This window comes from Diadema antillarum, unplaced genomic scaffold (genome assembly GCF_040938485.1).
Source record: "Diadema antillarum isolate AM-2024a unplaced genomic scaffold, OU_Dant_1.0 seq00001057_RagTag, whole genome shotgun sequence".
Lineage (NCBI taxonomy): Eukaryota > Metazoa > Echinodermata > Echinoidea > Diadematoida > Diadematidae > Diadema > Diadema antillarum.
Genome location: NW_027271885.1, coordinates 562862 through 577291, shown reverse-complemented (window position 1 = coordinate 577291; position 14430 = coordinate 562862). Strand labels below are relative to the sequence as shown.

The window sequence follows — 14430 nt, the reverse complement described above, 5'->3', positions numbered from 1 at the left end:
ATGCATTTGAGCACATATTTGCTGCTTATTTCTATAGAAATAATGTGATGTAATGATGCTGATAATGAATGGATGTAATGGATGTAGTTTATTAAAGTGGAGCTGGGACTGATGATGATATAGGTGATGACTGATATAAAGTTGTTGACCTTGTTTATATCAAATAGTCGTGTCATGAACATCATTAGGTGTATGATGTGAATGTGCATTTGATTCCACCAAGAAAAGGAAAAAATTGGCTCATGGGCTGTTTAAAGTAAAACTTGGCAATTATTGTGCACTTGTAAACCTGTTTAAGTCTTCAGTGCACATCATTCTTTTTCATTTTGAGCTTTGAAGTCCCAAATTACTCTGTGAAAATTGAGAGGTAATTTCTGTCCTTCTTTTTCCTGGTAAATTGAATGCCAAGAGTTGCCAATTTGATACACTCTGAAAACTTTGTGTATCCTCCCACGTGCAGGACTGACGGAGGTCAGTGGTCCTTGCTCGCCGGGCTACTTCTGCCAGGAGGGCTCCACCACGCCCTACCGACAGATTTGTCCCGAGGGTCACTACTGTGGACTGGCGACCTTTGACCCCACCCCGTGCCCGAATGGAACCTTCTTCAATGACACTGGCATCTCCACTGAGGAGGAGTGTTTCCACTGCACACCAGGTTTCTACTGCAATGGTCTAGGTGAGTGTGAACACACCTCTATTCCGTGGCTGTGTTGGCTGTTGTTGTAAATTCTTTCTCTTTTTATTTTCTTGTGGTGTACAATATTGTGTGAGTGTAGATACTGGAAGCAAATACAAATTCAATGTCTTTTCTTTTTTCCTTTGTGTCTGAATACCTTTAACTTAATGTTATAAATATTCTTGATGCTACATGTGTGAACTGAAGGTATCTGTATTGAATGTCTTAAATTGTCAACAATTTTTGAGAATGTTGGCTTTATGTAGAGTGTTTTCCTTGTATGTAGAGCAGAATGTTGCAAAGGGAATTGCATGTTGAAAGTCTCAGTCTTTTTTTGTTGTTGGGCAAATTTGCAGCACTCTGTTTGTTAACCTGTTGAGGATGGACTGACTTTGCTACAACACACATTTCCCATAGACACTTGCCCAAGTATACTTGGGACTCGTCCTCAACGGGTTAATGTAGGATTGGATGACACTATGAGATCTTATAAATCTGTTGACAGGAGTTCACTCTGTCATTACCTAGGGTAATACTGCCAAGGACGATGATAATACTTAACAAGTACACATGTGCTTGCTTGTGTAGTGTGTGTGACCATGTACAACTTGGTCAGTCTTTGTGTATGTTCAAGCCATCATGTTTATCAGAGCTCGTGTTTTGGGTTGTTGTAATCTTTGAACAGGCCTGGTGGAGCCGACGGCTGAGTGCGATCCGGGCTACTACTGCCCCCAGGGATCTTCCCACGCCAAGGCGGTCATCTGTCCGATCGGCAAGCAGTGTCCACTGGGCAGCGCCGAGCCGCAGGATTGCATTGCCGGTTCTTACACTGACAGTGAGGGTCAGTCCGAGTGCCAAGTGTGTCCAGAAGGTATGTAGCACCCTCATGGTCCTCCAACAAACATCTTGAAAATACCTGCCTTGATATCTTCCACAGGAGCCAACAGTATTAGAAGAAGACCAAAATAAGAAAAGAAAATAAGACATAATCATAAAGTTAACTTACCATACATAGGGTGAACTGTTTCCTGTTTATGTTTTCCACTTTCAGCTCAGTGACAGATTAAAATACATGATGTTGGGTTTGTCAATCTGAATTTAAGTGAATTGATTGCAATCACATAGAAGCAGTAGGATGATTTTATTGGTATATGTATCAAGGTTATGTAGGAAGATTTATGTGAGTGATTAATGAATAAAACGTTGAAAAATCTTATGAGAGTTAATCCCCATGTTTACAAAATTTGATGGAAATGCATGCAACTATTTAATAAAGCTTACATTCAATGCTTTAGAAACTATTTGACAAGTAAAATAAAAGATGATATTACAACATGTACCTTTATCTCACTATAGTCCTGGGAGAAAGAAAATTACTGTTTTGTTTGTGTCTTCCCCCCAAGGTTACTACTGTGTCCCCGAGCTGGTGGTTGAGGGTGATGCAGGGACCACCAGGACAACATGTCCACAGGGATTCTTCTGTCCCAACGGGACTGGACATGACTGGCAGCCCTGTCCCGCGGGAACGTACGGCCAGTCCCAGGGACTTACCGAGGTTCAAGACTGCACCCCGTGTGATCCAGGTGAGTTCCCCAAGGGATAATTACCCCCAGCACAGCCACCCCACCCCACCCCACCCACTAGCTGTACAAATACAACATTGTACCACTGACATTTGCAATCAGGGCTGACGAACAGATGTGTACTTTACAATGAGTGTACTTTAAAAAAAAAGTGGCTTACGGGTAGCTTTCTTCTCGTAGAGTGCAAATGCCAGTACTTCAGCAAGAAAATGTGTCAGCCAATTGTACCTACTGCTGTACATGTAGCTTTGAACAGCATACCAAAAACAAAACAAACTACAATGTGTTGATGCACACTCAGTTTTCGCTATGATCAAACTGTATACAATGTAGTACATGTATGTATATATCGTACTTGTATACAGTAGGTTTAATGTCTGCAATGCTTCAGATGTTTTACCTGTGCTGAAACTAATCATCCTAACCCTCAGGTCACTATTGTATGGGAGTCAACCTCACGGCTCCGAGTGACTCCTGTTCCCGTGGCTTCTACTGCGTGTCCGGAGCGGACAGGCCCAACCCGCTGTACCTGAACGACAGCCAGTGTCCGACAGACACCGTCCATCCCATCATCGGTCACATCTGTCCCGAGGGTCACTTCTGCGTCCAGGGATCAGAGTACCCAGAGGGTAAGACTGGACTTGACTCTCCTCAACCAGACTGAGATGTTGCCTGTATCCTGCAGGAATTCTTTCTTTAACCCGTTGAAGACTAGCCTTAAGTACACTCCTGCAGATGTCTAGGGAGAATGCATGTTATATAAAATTATTATTATTATTATCTTTATCACCGTTCTTATATAGCGCATAATACCTTTGGCAAGGTCTCTATGCGCGTAGGCAAGGTCTCTATGCGTTAAAATCTACACTCTTCATCATTGGGTTAATCTTTACCTCTTGTTGTCTGTCCAGGAATGCAATGTAATGTCTCCTGATATATGACTACCATCTACAGTAGTATTGAGGATACATTTTAGTACTTCTTCTTATTGCTATTTTTCACAACATTGTAAACGTAGTAAAATGGTAAATGTAATATGATATTGTTTTTTATAATTATAATAAAATGATGATTATAGTGATAATAGTGATAGTAATATTGAGAGTAATGGTTGTGATAATGATAAGTGATAATAATGAATACAACTGCTTCATACTGATATTGATGATGATGATGATGATGACGATGATGACAATGACGACGATGATGATGATGATGATGATGATGAGTGTCACATTTCTAGCATTCTTCTGGTTCTTCTCCCCCTTCTTTACGTTGTTATCATCATCATTATTATAATTAGTTGCATCAAATGAAGCTTTCTTCTAAACGCTGGTCCAGTAAATATGTCTTAATGTTTTTATGTTCCATTTTGGTATCCCATCAGGCTGTGCAGCAGGAAGTTACAACGATCTGCCAGGAGCCTGGGAGTGCAAGGACTGCCCCATGGGATACTATTGCTATGGCAACACCACAGACTACCAAGCCAATGAATGTCCCTCTGGTGAGTGTGCCGCCCCCAGCCACTTCACCAGTCATTATTGTACACATTCCAGATGAGTAGAAACACTGCTGTACAGAAATACACACAAAGCCATGTAAATTTCTTGTAATTAATGTACAGTAAGCAAGTTTTCAGTGTAGGTGAAGGATAGCTTTACAAGTCATCTGAATTAGATATCCATGCATCTCATCCATAATCTCTGAAGATGATGTTCATATTTTTTGTGGGGAAAACAGCTTTAACAAAGTGAATGATTGTTGATGGGGGGAGGGGGGTTTCCTGTAACACCATGGTGGTGTTACCAGAAATATGGTGTTACAACAAACCTCTCTTCCTCATTTACATCATCATGCAAACTTTCACACAAGACTCGATCGTTGCTGGTTTTGTAATGTACTTTGCAAGCATTCCATGCATTGATCATTGATGAGGATATGATGGTTGGGAAGGTGTAGCATTCGTAGATTTAATTTTATTTGCTCTTGGAATGAGAGTGCAAGGCAAGTTGCTTATACACCTATTTTCCGTCCCGTCTCCCCACCAGGCTACTACTGCCCGACCAACACACCAGACCCCTACGCCTTCCCCTGCCCACCGGGGACCTTTAACAATCTGACCGTCCAGCACGAAATCGCTGCCTGCGTAGACTGCCTGCCCGGCTGGTACTGCGCTGGTTACGGGAACTCGCACCCCACGGATGAGTGCGATGAGGGATGGTACTGCAGTGGTGGTGCTAATGAGACTCAGGTGAGTATAAGTTATAATTTCGTAATTGAAGTGGAGTAGGTTTGAAAATTTACCCTCTTATATTAGATTAGCAGTGATTGTTTTAATGAGTTTTAAAAGGTCATTCAATAACTCTCAAGGATTATGAAAAAAAAAGTTTGCGGAGTCATTCACGAATATGCCGTAAGTCATTTGGTCATTTGGTCATTAATTATAAAGAGAAGAGTAAAAGGTTGCTGGTATGTTGCATACATACTCAAAATGTGAGTGAGGATCTTCATTGTAATCTTGGATAATTTTTGTTTTTACTTCATCACAAATAGCTTTTATTGACAAAACAGATGAGATAAAGATTTTGGAAACCTGTGGCAGTAAAAGATGCATTTTCCCCAACTCATTGAGTTTTATTTGATGTTACCATGGCAGCCAACCAACAATGGAGGAGAATGCCAGCCAGGGTACTACTGCCCTCGTGGGTCGTCTGCTCCTGTCCCCTGTACGGCCGGAGAGTACTGCGACCTCGCTGGACTCGCCCGGCCTACCAACTCGTGTGACCCGGGCTACTACTGCCCGACGGGATCGGACAATCCGCGCCAGGAGGACTGCACCGTCGGTCACTACTGTCCCCTTGGAAGCGCCTTGCCTGTGCCGTGCTCAAACGGGACGTACAACCCATCGCTGAACCAGGACGAGTTCTCTGATTGTCTGCCCTGCCAGGCAGGCTACTACTGTAATGAGACAGGAGCTAGCACTACGAGCGGAATCTGTGCAGCCAGTGAGTTGAATTGTCACATGATTGCCTAGTACACACATTCTTGTCATCCATATTTTGCAAAATATAACCCAGAACATGCCATCTAATGTGAGCATGATTACTACCATCAGGGAGGTTATCTTTTTGTCAACCTTTTTTTTTTTGTCAGTCTGTGCATTTGTTTGTCTGACTAAAAAATAAGTCAAAAGTTATGAAAGGATTAGCATGAAACAGAAAAAGTCAAGACTGATCCAAGGAAAAGATTATTAGAATTTTTCAATGATTTGGAACACGGGCTGGATCCAGGGTCTATCTGTGATTAAACACTGTTTGTCATTTCCAAGTCCATTATGGATTTCAAAGTAACAATTCAAAGAACTTGTAGGGATAGTGGTCTTCCTGCTGAAGTATTGAAATACATTTCCCAAGGTTTCAAATTTGTATGTTATTTGTTTTTCATGCTAATATTGTATAGTCGTGATCGTTGCTCTGTGTTGTGACAAGATTGGAATTGCTGAAGACATCTACCACTCACATACAGCATGTATGGGTTGCAAATTGTTATAATTTCATTTACTTTCAGCCGAATCTTCATCTACATTAATTGTATAAGCATAACGTAAATGTTATGCAATAACTACCTCTTGATATGTTCTGTGATGTCATAACAGAAAAGTCCATAATGCTTTACAAGGAGGACTGATATCTAACATACTCTCTCTTTGCTGAAAACTTTCCTCTAGGGTACTACTGTCCAGCTGGTCAGGTGACCCCAACCCCGGCCGACTTCCTGTGTCCTACCGGTCACTACTGTGTGGAGAACTTGCCGATGCCCACTCGCTGCCAGGATGGCACCTACCAGGACCAGATGGGACAAGATTCCTGTCTGACCTGTGAACCAGGTAATAATGATATAATGCTGATGCTGATAACGGAGATGATGATGATGATGATGATGATGATGATGCTGAGGATGGTGATGATGATAATGATGATAAGTAACATTCATAAAGTGCCTAATACAGGCATTTTTAAGTGCATTGATAGAGAGCAGAAACATTTGATTAGTAATGATCACGAATATTGTGATATGTACAAATATGTACCGTAGCAAAGAAGAGAAAAAAAAATATTAGTGATTGAATGAGTGAGATTTGACCATTGATTCAGACTCATCTACACTTTGAGCGTTTTGAATATGACAGGGGAGTATGTTCCAAGCACCTGGCTCAATCACAAAAAAATGCTTTAGCACCATAAAGGGTACAAATGTGACAAACATGATAGTTGCAGAGTAGAAGAAGATGTACAATGTCATGTAACAGGGGGAAGTAGTGACATTAACCCATTGAAGATTAGTCCCTGGGTATGCTCAGGCAGGTGTCAAATAATCACTATCAAATAATTCACTGTCTTGTCCCATTCAGGATACTTCTGCGACAACACCCTCTATGCCGTCAGTGACCTGTCCAACGCGTCGTGTCCGTCCGGTTATTACTGCCCCGCCGGCACCAAGCGAGCCAACGAGTTCCCGTGTCCGCCGGGCACGTACAACAACCTGACCAACTCAGTCAACGAGTCGTCCTGCACCCCTTGCCTGGCCGGCTTCTTCTGCCAGACTCCCGGTCTCAGCGACCCGGAGGGCGAATGCTACCCAGGGTAGGTGCCTTGGATATTTGTGGGTTGCAGATTGGACCAATGAATACCCACAACTGGTATTCTAACCAAAATGAGAATATTTTTCAAGTGGACATGTGATACTTGTATTTAGCTGTCTTTTGTACTCTTTGTGTGCTACAGTATGTTTGCACTCCCGGCATAGTTGACAGTTTCTTATCATCTAAAATTTTACTCAAATGCATGAACCGATCAATAAATAAAATTCAACTTACTTCAAGGAAAGTGAACAATCACCCCATTTGTGACAAAAATATCATTTAAATTTTTTGCCAATAATGTGAAACTGTCATCACACATTGTCAAAATGTATGATGGACTTATTGGGAGAACCATGCATGGTGGCGGAGCATATAGTCTCCACAGCGACATTTCTAGTTTTCTTGGTTAGAGTTGTTTTTCATCAAGCTAGCATTCTCCTAAAAAAAAGGCCAGTTACAATTTTTGTAAGAAAAATTTGTGTTTTTCACCAATAATCCAGCAGACTTACTGAAGAAGACAGAAATCATAGAACACTTTATTTCAAAAGACTATGTGTTATATGGTTTATCATATTTCTGTTGCCATAGATACTACTGTTTGATGGGAGAGGACGACCCGACTCCCAACCCGTGCCCTGAAGGGAACTACTGTCCCTCTGGTAGCTACAAGCCCACTCCTTGTCCGGCAGGAACCATCTCTAGTGGAATCACCAACGAGAACGTGACGGACTGCGCCCCCTGCGCTGCTGGTCGCTACTGCACTGCCAACAGCTCCAGCAATGGTTTGTCTCTCTTCCGTCATCACTTGCTCGATTAGGCTGTTTTGTCTTGATTTTGGTTATATCGAGTGGAACTTTAGATTTTTGCGACGGGGATGTTTAGAGGAAAAAAAACCCCAACTATTCTGAGCATTCGCAAAATCGCTCATCAAAGCAATCTACAGTATAGCTCGCATCATCTAAGTTTTCACTACGTGTTCTGAGCTAATTTTACTTTTGCCCAAATTCAGGACGCAGAGAGCTACTTGATGCATCGACCATATGGGGGCACCATTTTATTTTTTATAGATTACGTCCTTGTGTAATCTGAAGCTACTTTTCAAAATGACGCAAGGAGAGAGGAGAACATCCAACGCAATTATTGTTGTCTCATAAGTCCGCGTCGCAAATTTAAAGTTCCCTAATACTGTAAAAGCAGAGTCGAGATGTTGCAATGTGGAAATGTTTGCTCTTCTCATAAGACAAGAAACTAAAGACAAAATAAAAATTTGCACTTTTTTGTGCTTGATGTAATATTATATGATTTATTTGATGTTTCAATTCCACCTGATAAAACAGACATGTAAAATTCATCTTACCCAAAAATGTCGTTTCTTGTTTTGTTATTCACTAAGATGTAAGAAGTGGAGGTAGTGATTTGAATGATAAGAAGAAACATTGCAAAAAAGACCCCTCCCTCCAAAAGTAAAAAACCCCAAAGCAAATATATTCCAATTATCCGTTGATTATCTCTCCTCAGGTGTGACGCTGCCTTGTAACGAGGGCTTTATCTGTACCGGTGGCTCGGACACGCCCAGACCTGGCAACGTTGCCATCGGTTACATCTGTCCCCAGGGCCACTACTGCGAAGAGGGTGCCATTAAGGAAGTGCAGTGTGATCAGGGAACGTACGGTCCTGCGGTGGGTCTGGGTGCCTGCTACCAGTGCCCAGAAGGTAAACATGGCATGCTGGATACCGGTATATTCAGGCGTAGGAGTGGATGCGACTCTAGGATGACGGTGGCAGTAACAGAAATGATGTTACATTTTCATGTGACAGATTAGTAACTAATACCAAAGGATCTGATTTTCTGGATATGATTATGATATCACAGTTGTATGAATTATGGTATTCTCTAACTGAGCATGTTTCCAATTTTCAGAATAATCCTGCAAAATTTCTGTGATTTTGCCACAATAGAAATAATGTAAATATGCACATTTTGAGATTACTAACAAGAAAATCATTCTTAAGTTGTGTTAGGTGTAGTTTGCTCACATGACTATAGTAAGGTGTTTTACTGGCTCTTCCCATTTCTTTGTCATGTTTTGTTTTGTGTTTTGTTTTCATTGGTACTGCATATAAATCACCCTTTTTTTGTACAATGTAAAATCGAATTTGTTATATTGTAGCTTTAGAACCGTAATAATCTGACAGTGTGTGTATTTAGCAAGGACATAGTAGTTCAATTTTCTTTCACTTTACTTAAGGCTGGAGGAAACTGTGTGTTGAAATGCATCTCCTAAATTGCTTGTGATTGTCACATGATGATATGTTTTTGTTGTTGATATGAACATCAAGCTGATTCTTCATATAGTAGACTGCAACATCCTATTTACATATGTATGTCTTGTTGATATGCAAATTAGGGTTGTTACTATGCTAATGATTCATCTCCTCATGATGCTTCTTCATTTTCCCGACAGGCTCAAGCTGTCCGGAGACCAGGATGAATTTCACCTTACCATGTCCAGAGGGGTACTACTGTGAACCAGGCACCAGGGATAGTGGGATTCCGTGTCCACTGGGTGAGGAGGAGATCTAGGGTGGGGTGGTGGAGATGATGATAATGATGGTGTATTGATGATAGTGATGGTGATGATGATGGTGTTGGTGATGGTGATGGTGATGGTGATGGTGATGGTGATGGTGATGGTGATGGTGATGGGGACGGTGACAGTGAGTGATGGTGATTGTGGTGGTGGTGGTGAGGATGGTGATGGTGGTGTTGGTGATGGTTATGGTAATGTTGATGGTGGTGGTGGTGGCGGTTGTGATGGTGATGGTAATGGTGATGGTGATGGTGATGGTGATGCTGATATGATGGTTATGATGATGATGATGGTGATGGTGATGATGATGGTGATCGTGATGGTGGTAATGGTGATGATGGTGGTGGTGATGGTGAAGTGATGGTGTAGTGATGGTGTTAGTGATGGTGATGGTGATGGTAATTATAATGGTGATGGTGATGATGATTGTGATGGTGGTAGTGGTGGTGATGGTGATGGTGGTGGTGAGGATGGTGATGATGGTGATAGTGGTGATGGTGGCGGTGGTGATGGTGATGGCGATGGTAACGGTAATGGTGACGGTGATGGTGACGGTGGTAGTGGTGGTGAAGTTAGTGATGATGATGATGGTGGTGATGGTGATGGTGGCAGTTGTCCGTGGTGGTGGTGGTGATGGTGATGGTTGTGGTGATGGCAATGATGATTGTAGTTATGATGGTGATGGAAATAAAAGACAAGGGTAAATAGTAAGTTAGTTAGATTTGCAATTTAACAATTACTTGCCATTCATTCTTTTGCGGAGAAAGTGAAAATTCTAACTGTATTTATATATGTGTTCATTGTACAGGCACCTTCAGCAATGTGACCGGCTTGGACAACGTGACCCAGTGTCAGGCCTGTCTGGCTGGAATGCACTGTAATGAAACGGGTCTCTCCTGGCCCACTGGCTTCTGTGAAGCTGGATTCCTTTGCATCAGTGGCGCAGCTGAGTCCGCTCCAGATGACGGTGTGAACGGGCCTTGCCCCACAGGAGCCTACTGCGAGGAAGGTACGTTGGCCCCTTCAGATATGAAACTTAATTTCTTTTGGTCACAGTTAGTTGATGGAAGATTTCATTGTGGTCTGTACTGCAGGGGAAGAAAAGGTGCTAACAGACAAACAAACAAACAAAATCTGTAATCTAGTATACAATGAAAAGAAAGAGAATACTGGCATTTGTATCAAAGAGCATTTTATATTTCTGTGAAATTTTAGAAAAAACTACCAGGCATTGTAATCAGTTTCACAGTAATGCATAATTCAATACAGACTTAAATCACCTATCTAATGTGCTGTAAATAAATGTGCCAAATACAGATAAATGCTTAAGCAAATATATTGGATCACTGCATACTTACATATTTGTACATGTATAACTGTAGGGCTTGCTGTACAGGATGACTGTATGTACAGTATGTGTACACCAAAATCCTATACTGGGGATGAATGTTTGGTCATGAGGTACGTATGTTATGTAACATGCCCCCCTTCCCTTCCCCCCTCCCTCTCTCCTCTAGGTGTGACAACGGAAGCCTTCTGTCCCCCTGGGACCTACAACCCCACCCCAGGGGCCAAGGCCCTGAATGACTGCCTACCGTGCTCGCCGGGCAAGTTCTGCCGGACGAGCGGTCTGTCGTCACCCACTGGTCACTGCCTCGAGCGCTATTTCTGTCCCAGCGACGCTGAGATCACGACCAGTCGGCCCACGGACTACGAGTGCCCAGCAGGGTTCTACTGTCTGAATGACACGGCCACCCCCTATGCCTGTGATCCAGGTAAAGTGACATACTGCCCTCTATTGCCAAAGAAATGCCATTGAGGACTGACAATTCAATTTCAGTTTCATTCACTGAATGCTGTTCAGAAAGTTGGCAGCCACTGCAGACTATACGGATATTCTATGTACTAGTCCATTGAAGTTTTTAAAGCAAAATACGTTGTGTTTTTAAGAGTACAAGTACTGATACCGTGTACATGTTTGATAGGAGCATTATGTTTGTGAAATCAAGACTTGGGGAAACAATTTAACCGGAGTTAAATTTCTACAGCTGTATGGGATTATATTTTTCCTTCTCATCATTAAAGCAAAGTCAAATAGTTTCCATCTTGGGGATGATATCGGTTGCATTTGTGCTTCATGATGCAATGTTTTCACATGTTTCTAATTTTGCCTGTATTAATCAGCACATCAAATTCTTTAATATGAAACCATCGGGAAATATGGTGTGTAAGGCCACAGCATATTCTCATGATGATTAATACAATTAACTCCTAGACAAACTCATAAATCATATTTAAGATACACAGCATCATTTCATATGCTGCTGCCAGAGTGTTTTTTTTTTATGCCTCCGCAACGAAGTGGCCGGAGGCATTATGTTTTCGGGTCGTCCGTCCGTCCGTCCGTCCGTCCGTCCGTCCGTCCGTCCGTCTGTCCTTCCGTCCGTCTGCCTGTCCGTCCGTCCGTCCGTAGCGTCCGTACGTCCGTACGTCTGTCCGTCCCGTTTTGTTTTTGTCAATATCTCAAGAACTATGTGGTGGTTTTACATCAAACTTGGTATGAGGGTATATCCTTGGGGGATGATACTTTGTGTGGATTTTAGGGTCACAGGGTCAAAGGTCACAGGTTATTTTGTGAAAAAAAAATTGAAATTTCATGTTTTTCTCCATATCTCGCAAATGGTTCAAGGTATCTTCATGGAACTTAGTATATATGCGTGTACCGATGGGCAGTGATTATCTAGGGAAGTTGGGGGTCATGGGTCAAAGGTCAGGGGGTCAAAGGTCAAGGTCAACTCCTCAAAATATCACTACTTTCCTTAAAATGCAATATGCCTGAAGGTTTTTTTTAAAAAAACTTGATGTATGGCATGTATTACCCAATGTATATTTTTGGGGAAGTTTCTTGCCAAAAGGTCAAAGGTCAAAAGGTGAAAGGTCAAGTGAAAGTGCTAAATTGCACTTTTTCCTCCATATCTCGAAAGTAACTCGAGGTATCATCATGAAACTTACATATTCATGCATGTTCAACCTAACAGTGATTCTCTTTGGAACTGTGAGGTCAAAGGTGAAAGGCCAGGTTTAGATAATGCTATTTTCCCATTTGATACTGAAATTATACTTTTTCTCAATACCTTGAAAATTACTCAATGCATAAACTTATAAAAGGGTCAAAAGTCAAGTAAAAATCATCAGTTCCCCAAATACCTGCACTCTGACATTTTAATCATTCATCCAATTGAACCTAGTTCTAAGAAAGTGAACATTCAGCACATTTGTGTCAAACCTGTCATTTTAATATTTTGCCAATTGTGTGAAACTGTCATCACACATTGTCAAGATATTGTACTATAGACCAGAACCATGCATTATGGCGGAGGCATATCAGTAGCTGTAGCGATATATCTAGTTTCATCCTGTGTCAGTCTTTAACTGTGTGTGTCATGTTCACCTTTGATGTAATGTTATTGTTTTAATATTTGTGGATTGGCAGGCACCTACCAGCCCCACACGGGGGAAACGGACTGTCTCACGTGTCCAGAAGGTTTCTTCTGCCAGACCAATTCCAGCCACCCCGAGCCGTGTTCTCCGTACTCCTACTGTCCGGAGGGGTCACCAGGCCCGGTCAACTGTCCCAATGGGACCTACACCATGGACAATGTTACCGGACTCGCCCGGGCGGAGGAATGCCAGTTCTGCCCCACAGGTTTGTCAAGGTTTTCAAATTGTTTGGGGGGGGGGGGTGGAGGGGGGGGGGGGGGGGGAGAGGTAATACGTGAAAAGCGGAATGAGGATGGAACAAACATACATGTATCTTATGACAAAGAGGATCATTATGAGCACTTTATTTCATTGATCATATCATCTTGTGTCTTCTCTAGATATATTATTTATGCAAGAAGTTACCATTCTTTCTTGCTTGTTTTTATTGATTATTAAAAATAGCAAAGGGAATATCATAGGATTGATTTCCAAATTAAGCTGTGTAAGATGTCAGTGATGTGCATGTATGCTAAAGAAATATTGTATGATTGATTTCCAAATTGAGCTGTTTAGGATGTCGATGATTTACTAGGTTAATATCATAAGTAGACACATTTCTCAGTCAATATCTAATTTCATATCAAGAAATATAAGCTTAAAAGATATGATAATTGTATGAATGCTCCTTTGTAATAAATCCTTAATATATTTCTCTTTTCTGTGTGTATTTTTGTGCTTGTGCGTGTGTCCAGGTTCCTACTGCCTTGGGGGTCGGATTGCAGGCCCCTGCAGTGCTGGCTACCTGTGTTACAGCGGTTCCAACACCCCAACACCAGATGGTAGTGAGCCATGGATGGGAGAGATATGTCCTTTTGGCTTCTACTGTGAAGAGGGTGAGGGAAATTATGCTGCACTAGACTTTGATATGTACTAAGTCAATGTTGTGTCAAGATTCCAAGTGATACAGACTGTAGGTGTAATTTGAAAGGGAATGAAACCCAACTTTACAGTGCTAGCATGAATGTTGAGTGAATGGGGCGATATCAGTAGAACACATCAGTGATGTTCTAGGAAAATCAGACAATACATCCAAAATTCATGAGTCGTGTTTACAGATCGGACCAGGTGAGATTGTTTAGAACCAGTTTCCATTCTGATGAATGGGTATGACATTGCACTGTCGTACTTTACATGTATTGCACTGGTAAGAGATATGGCCATATCCTCTTTGAGAAGGGTGGTTGCAGACTGCACATTGAAGACACTACCCTGAGAAATTTATTTGCAATACAGACAACTCAATGGAACAATCAGGAATGTGAATAAAATCACAGTACCCCCTGCCATAAGGGATCAGAACCGTCGCTAGTTTGGAGTTTATTATTTATGTTGGTGATGGACAGTTCTTCAGCTGCATAATTACGTATGTTGTGCTTGTAATGAAAAAACAGCAAC

The 14430-nt window shown here is 41.9% G+C and overlaps 1 protein-coding gene across 1 annotated transcript in view; it reads left to right on the top strand.

Moving 5' to 3' along the window:
- The window catches only part of LOC139743198 (uncharacterized), a 151072-nt gene that overhangs the window by 79655 nt on the left and 56987 nt on the right, over positions 1-14430 (top strand). Inside the window, exons 74-88 of the mRNA XM_071653697.1 lie at positions 461-676; positions 1362-1547; positions 2080-2259; positions 2691-2888; positions 3647-3763; positions 4308-4510; positions 4916-5264; positions 5987-6145; positions 6671-6902; positions 7490-7683; positions 8420-8614; positions 9367-9468; positions 10301-10501; positions 11010-11267; positions 12986-13036. Coding sequence (XP_071509798.1) covers positions 461-676; positions 1362-1547; positions 2080-2259; positions 2691-2888; positions 3647-3763; positions 4308-4510; positions 4916-5264; positions 5987-6145; positions 6671-6902; positions 7490-7683; positions 8420-8614; positions 9367-9468; positions 10301-10501; positions 11010-11267; positions 12986-13036 — 2841 coding nt within the window. The remainder of the gene's footprint in view (positions 1-460; positions 677-1361; positions 1548-2079; positions 2260-2690; positions 2889-3646; positions 3764-4307; positions 4511-4915; positions 5265-5986; positions 6146-6670; positions 6903-7489; positions 7684-8419; positions 8615-9366; positions 9469-10300; positions 10502-11009; positions 11268-12985; positions 13037-14430) is intronic.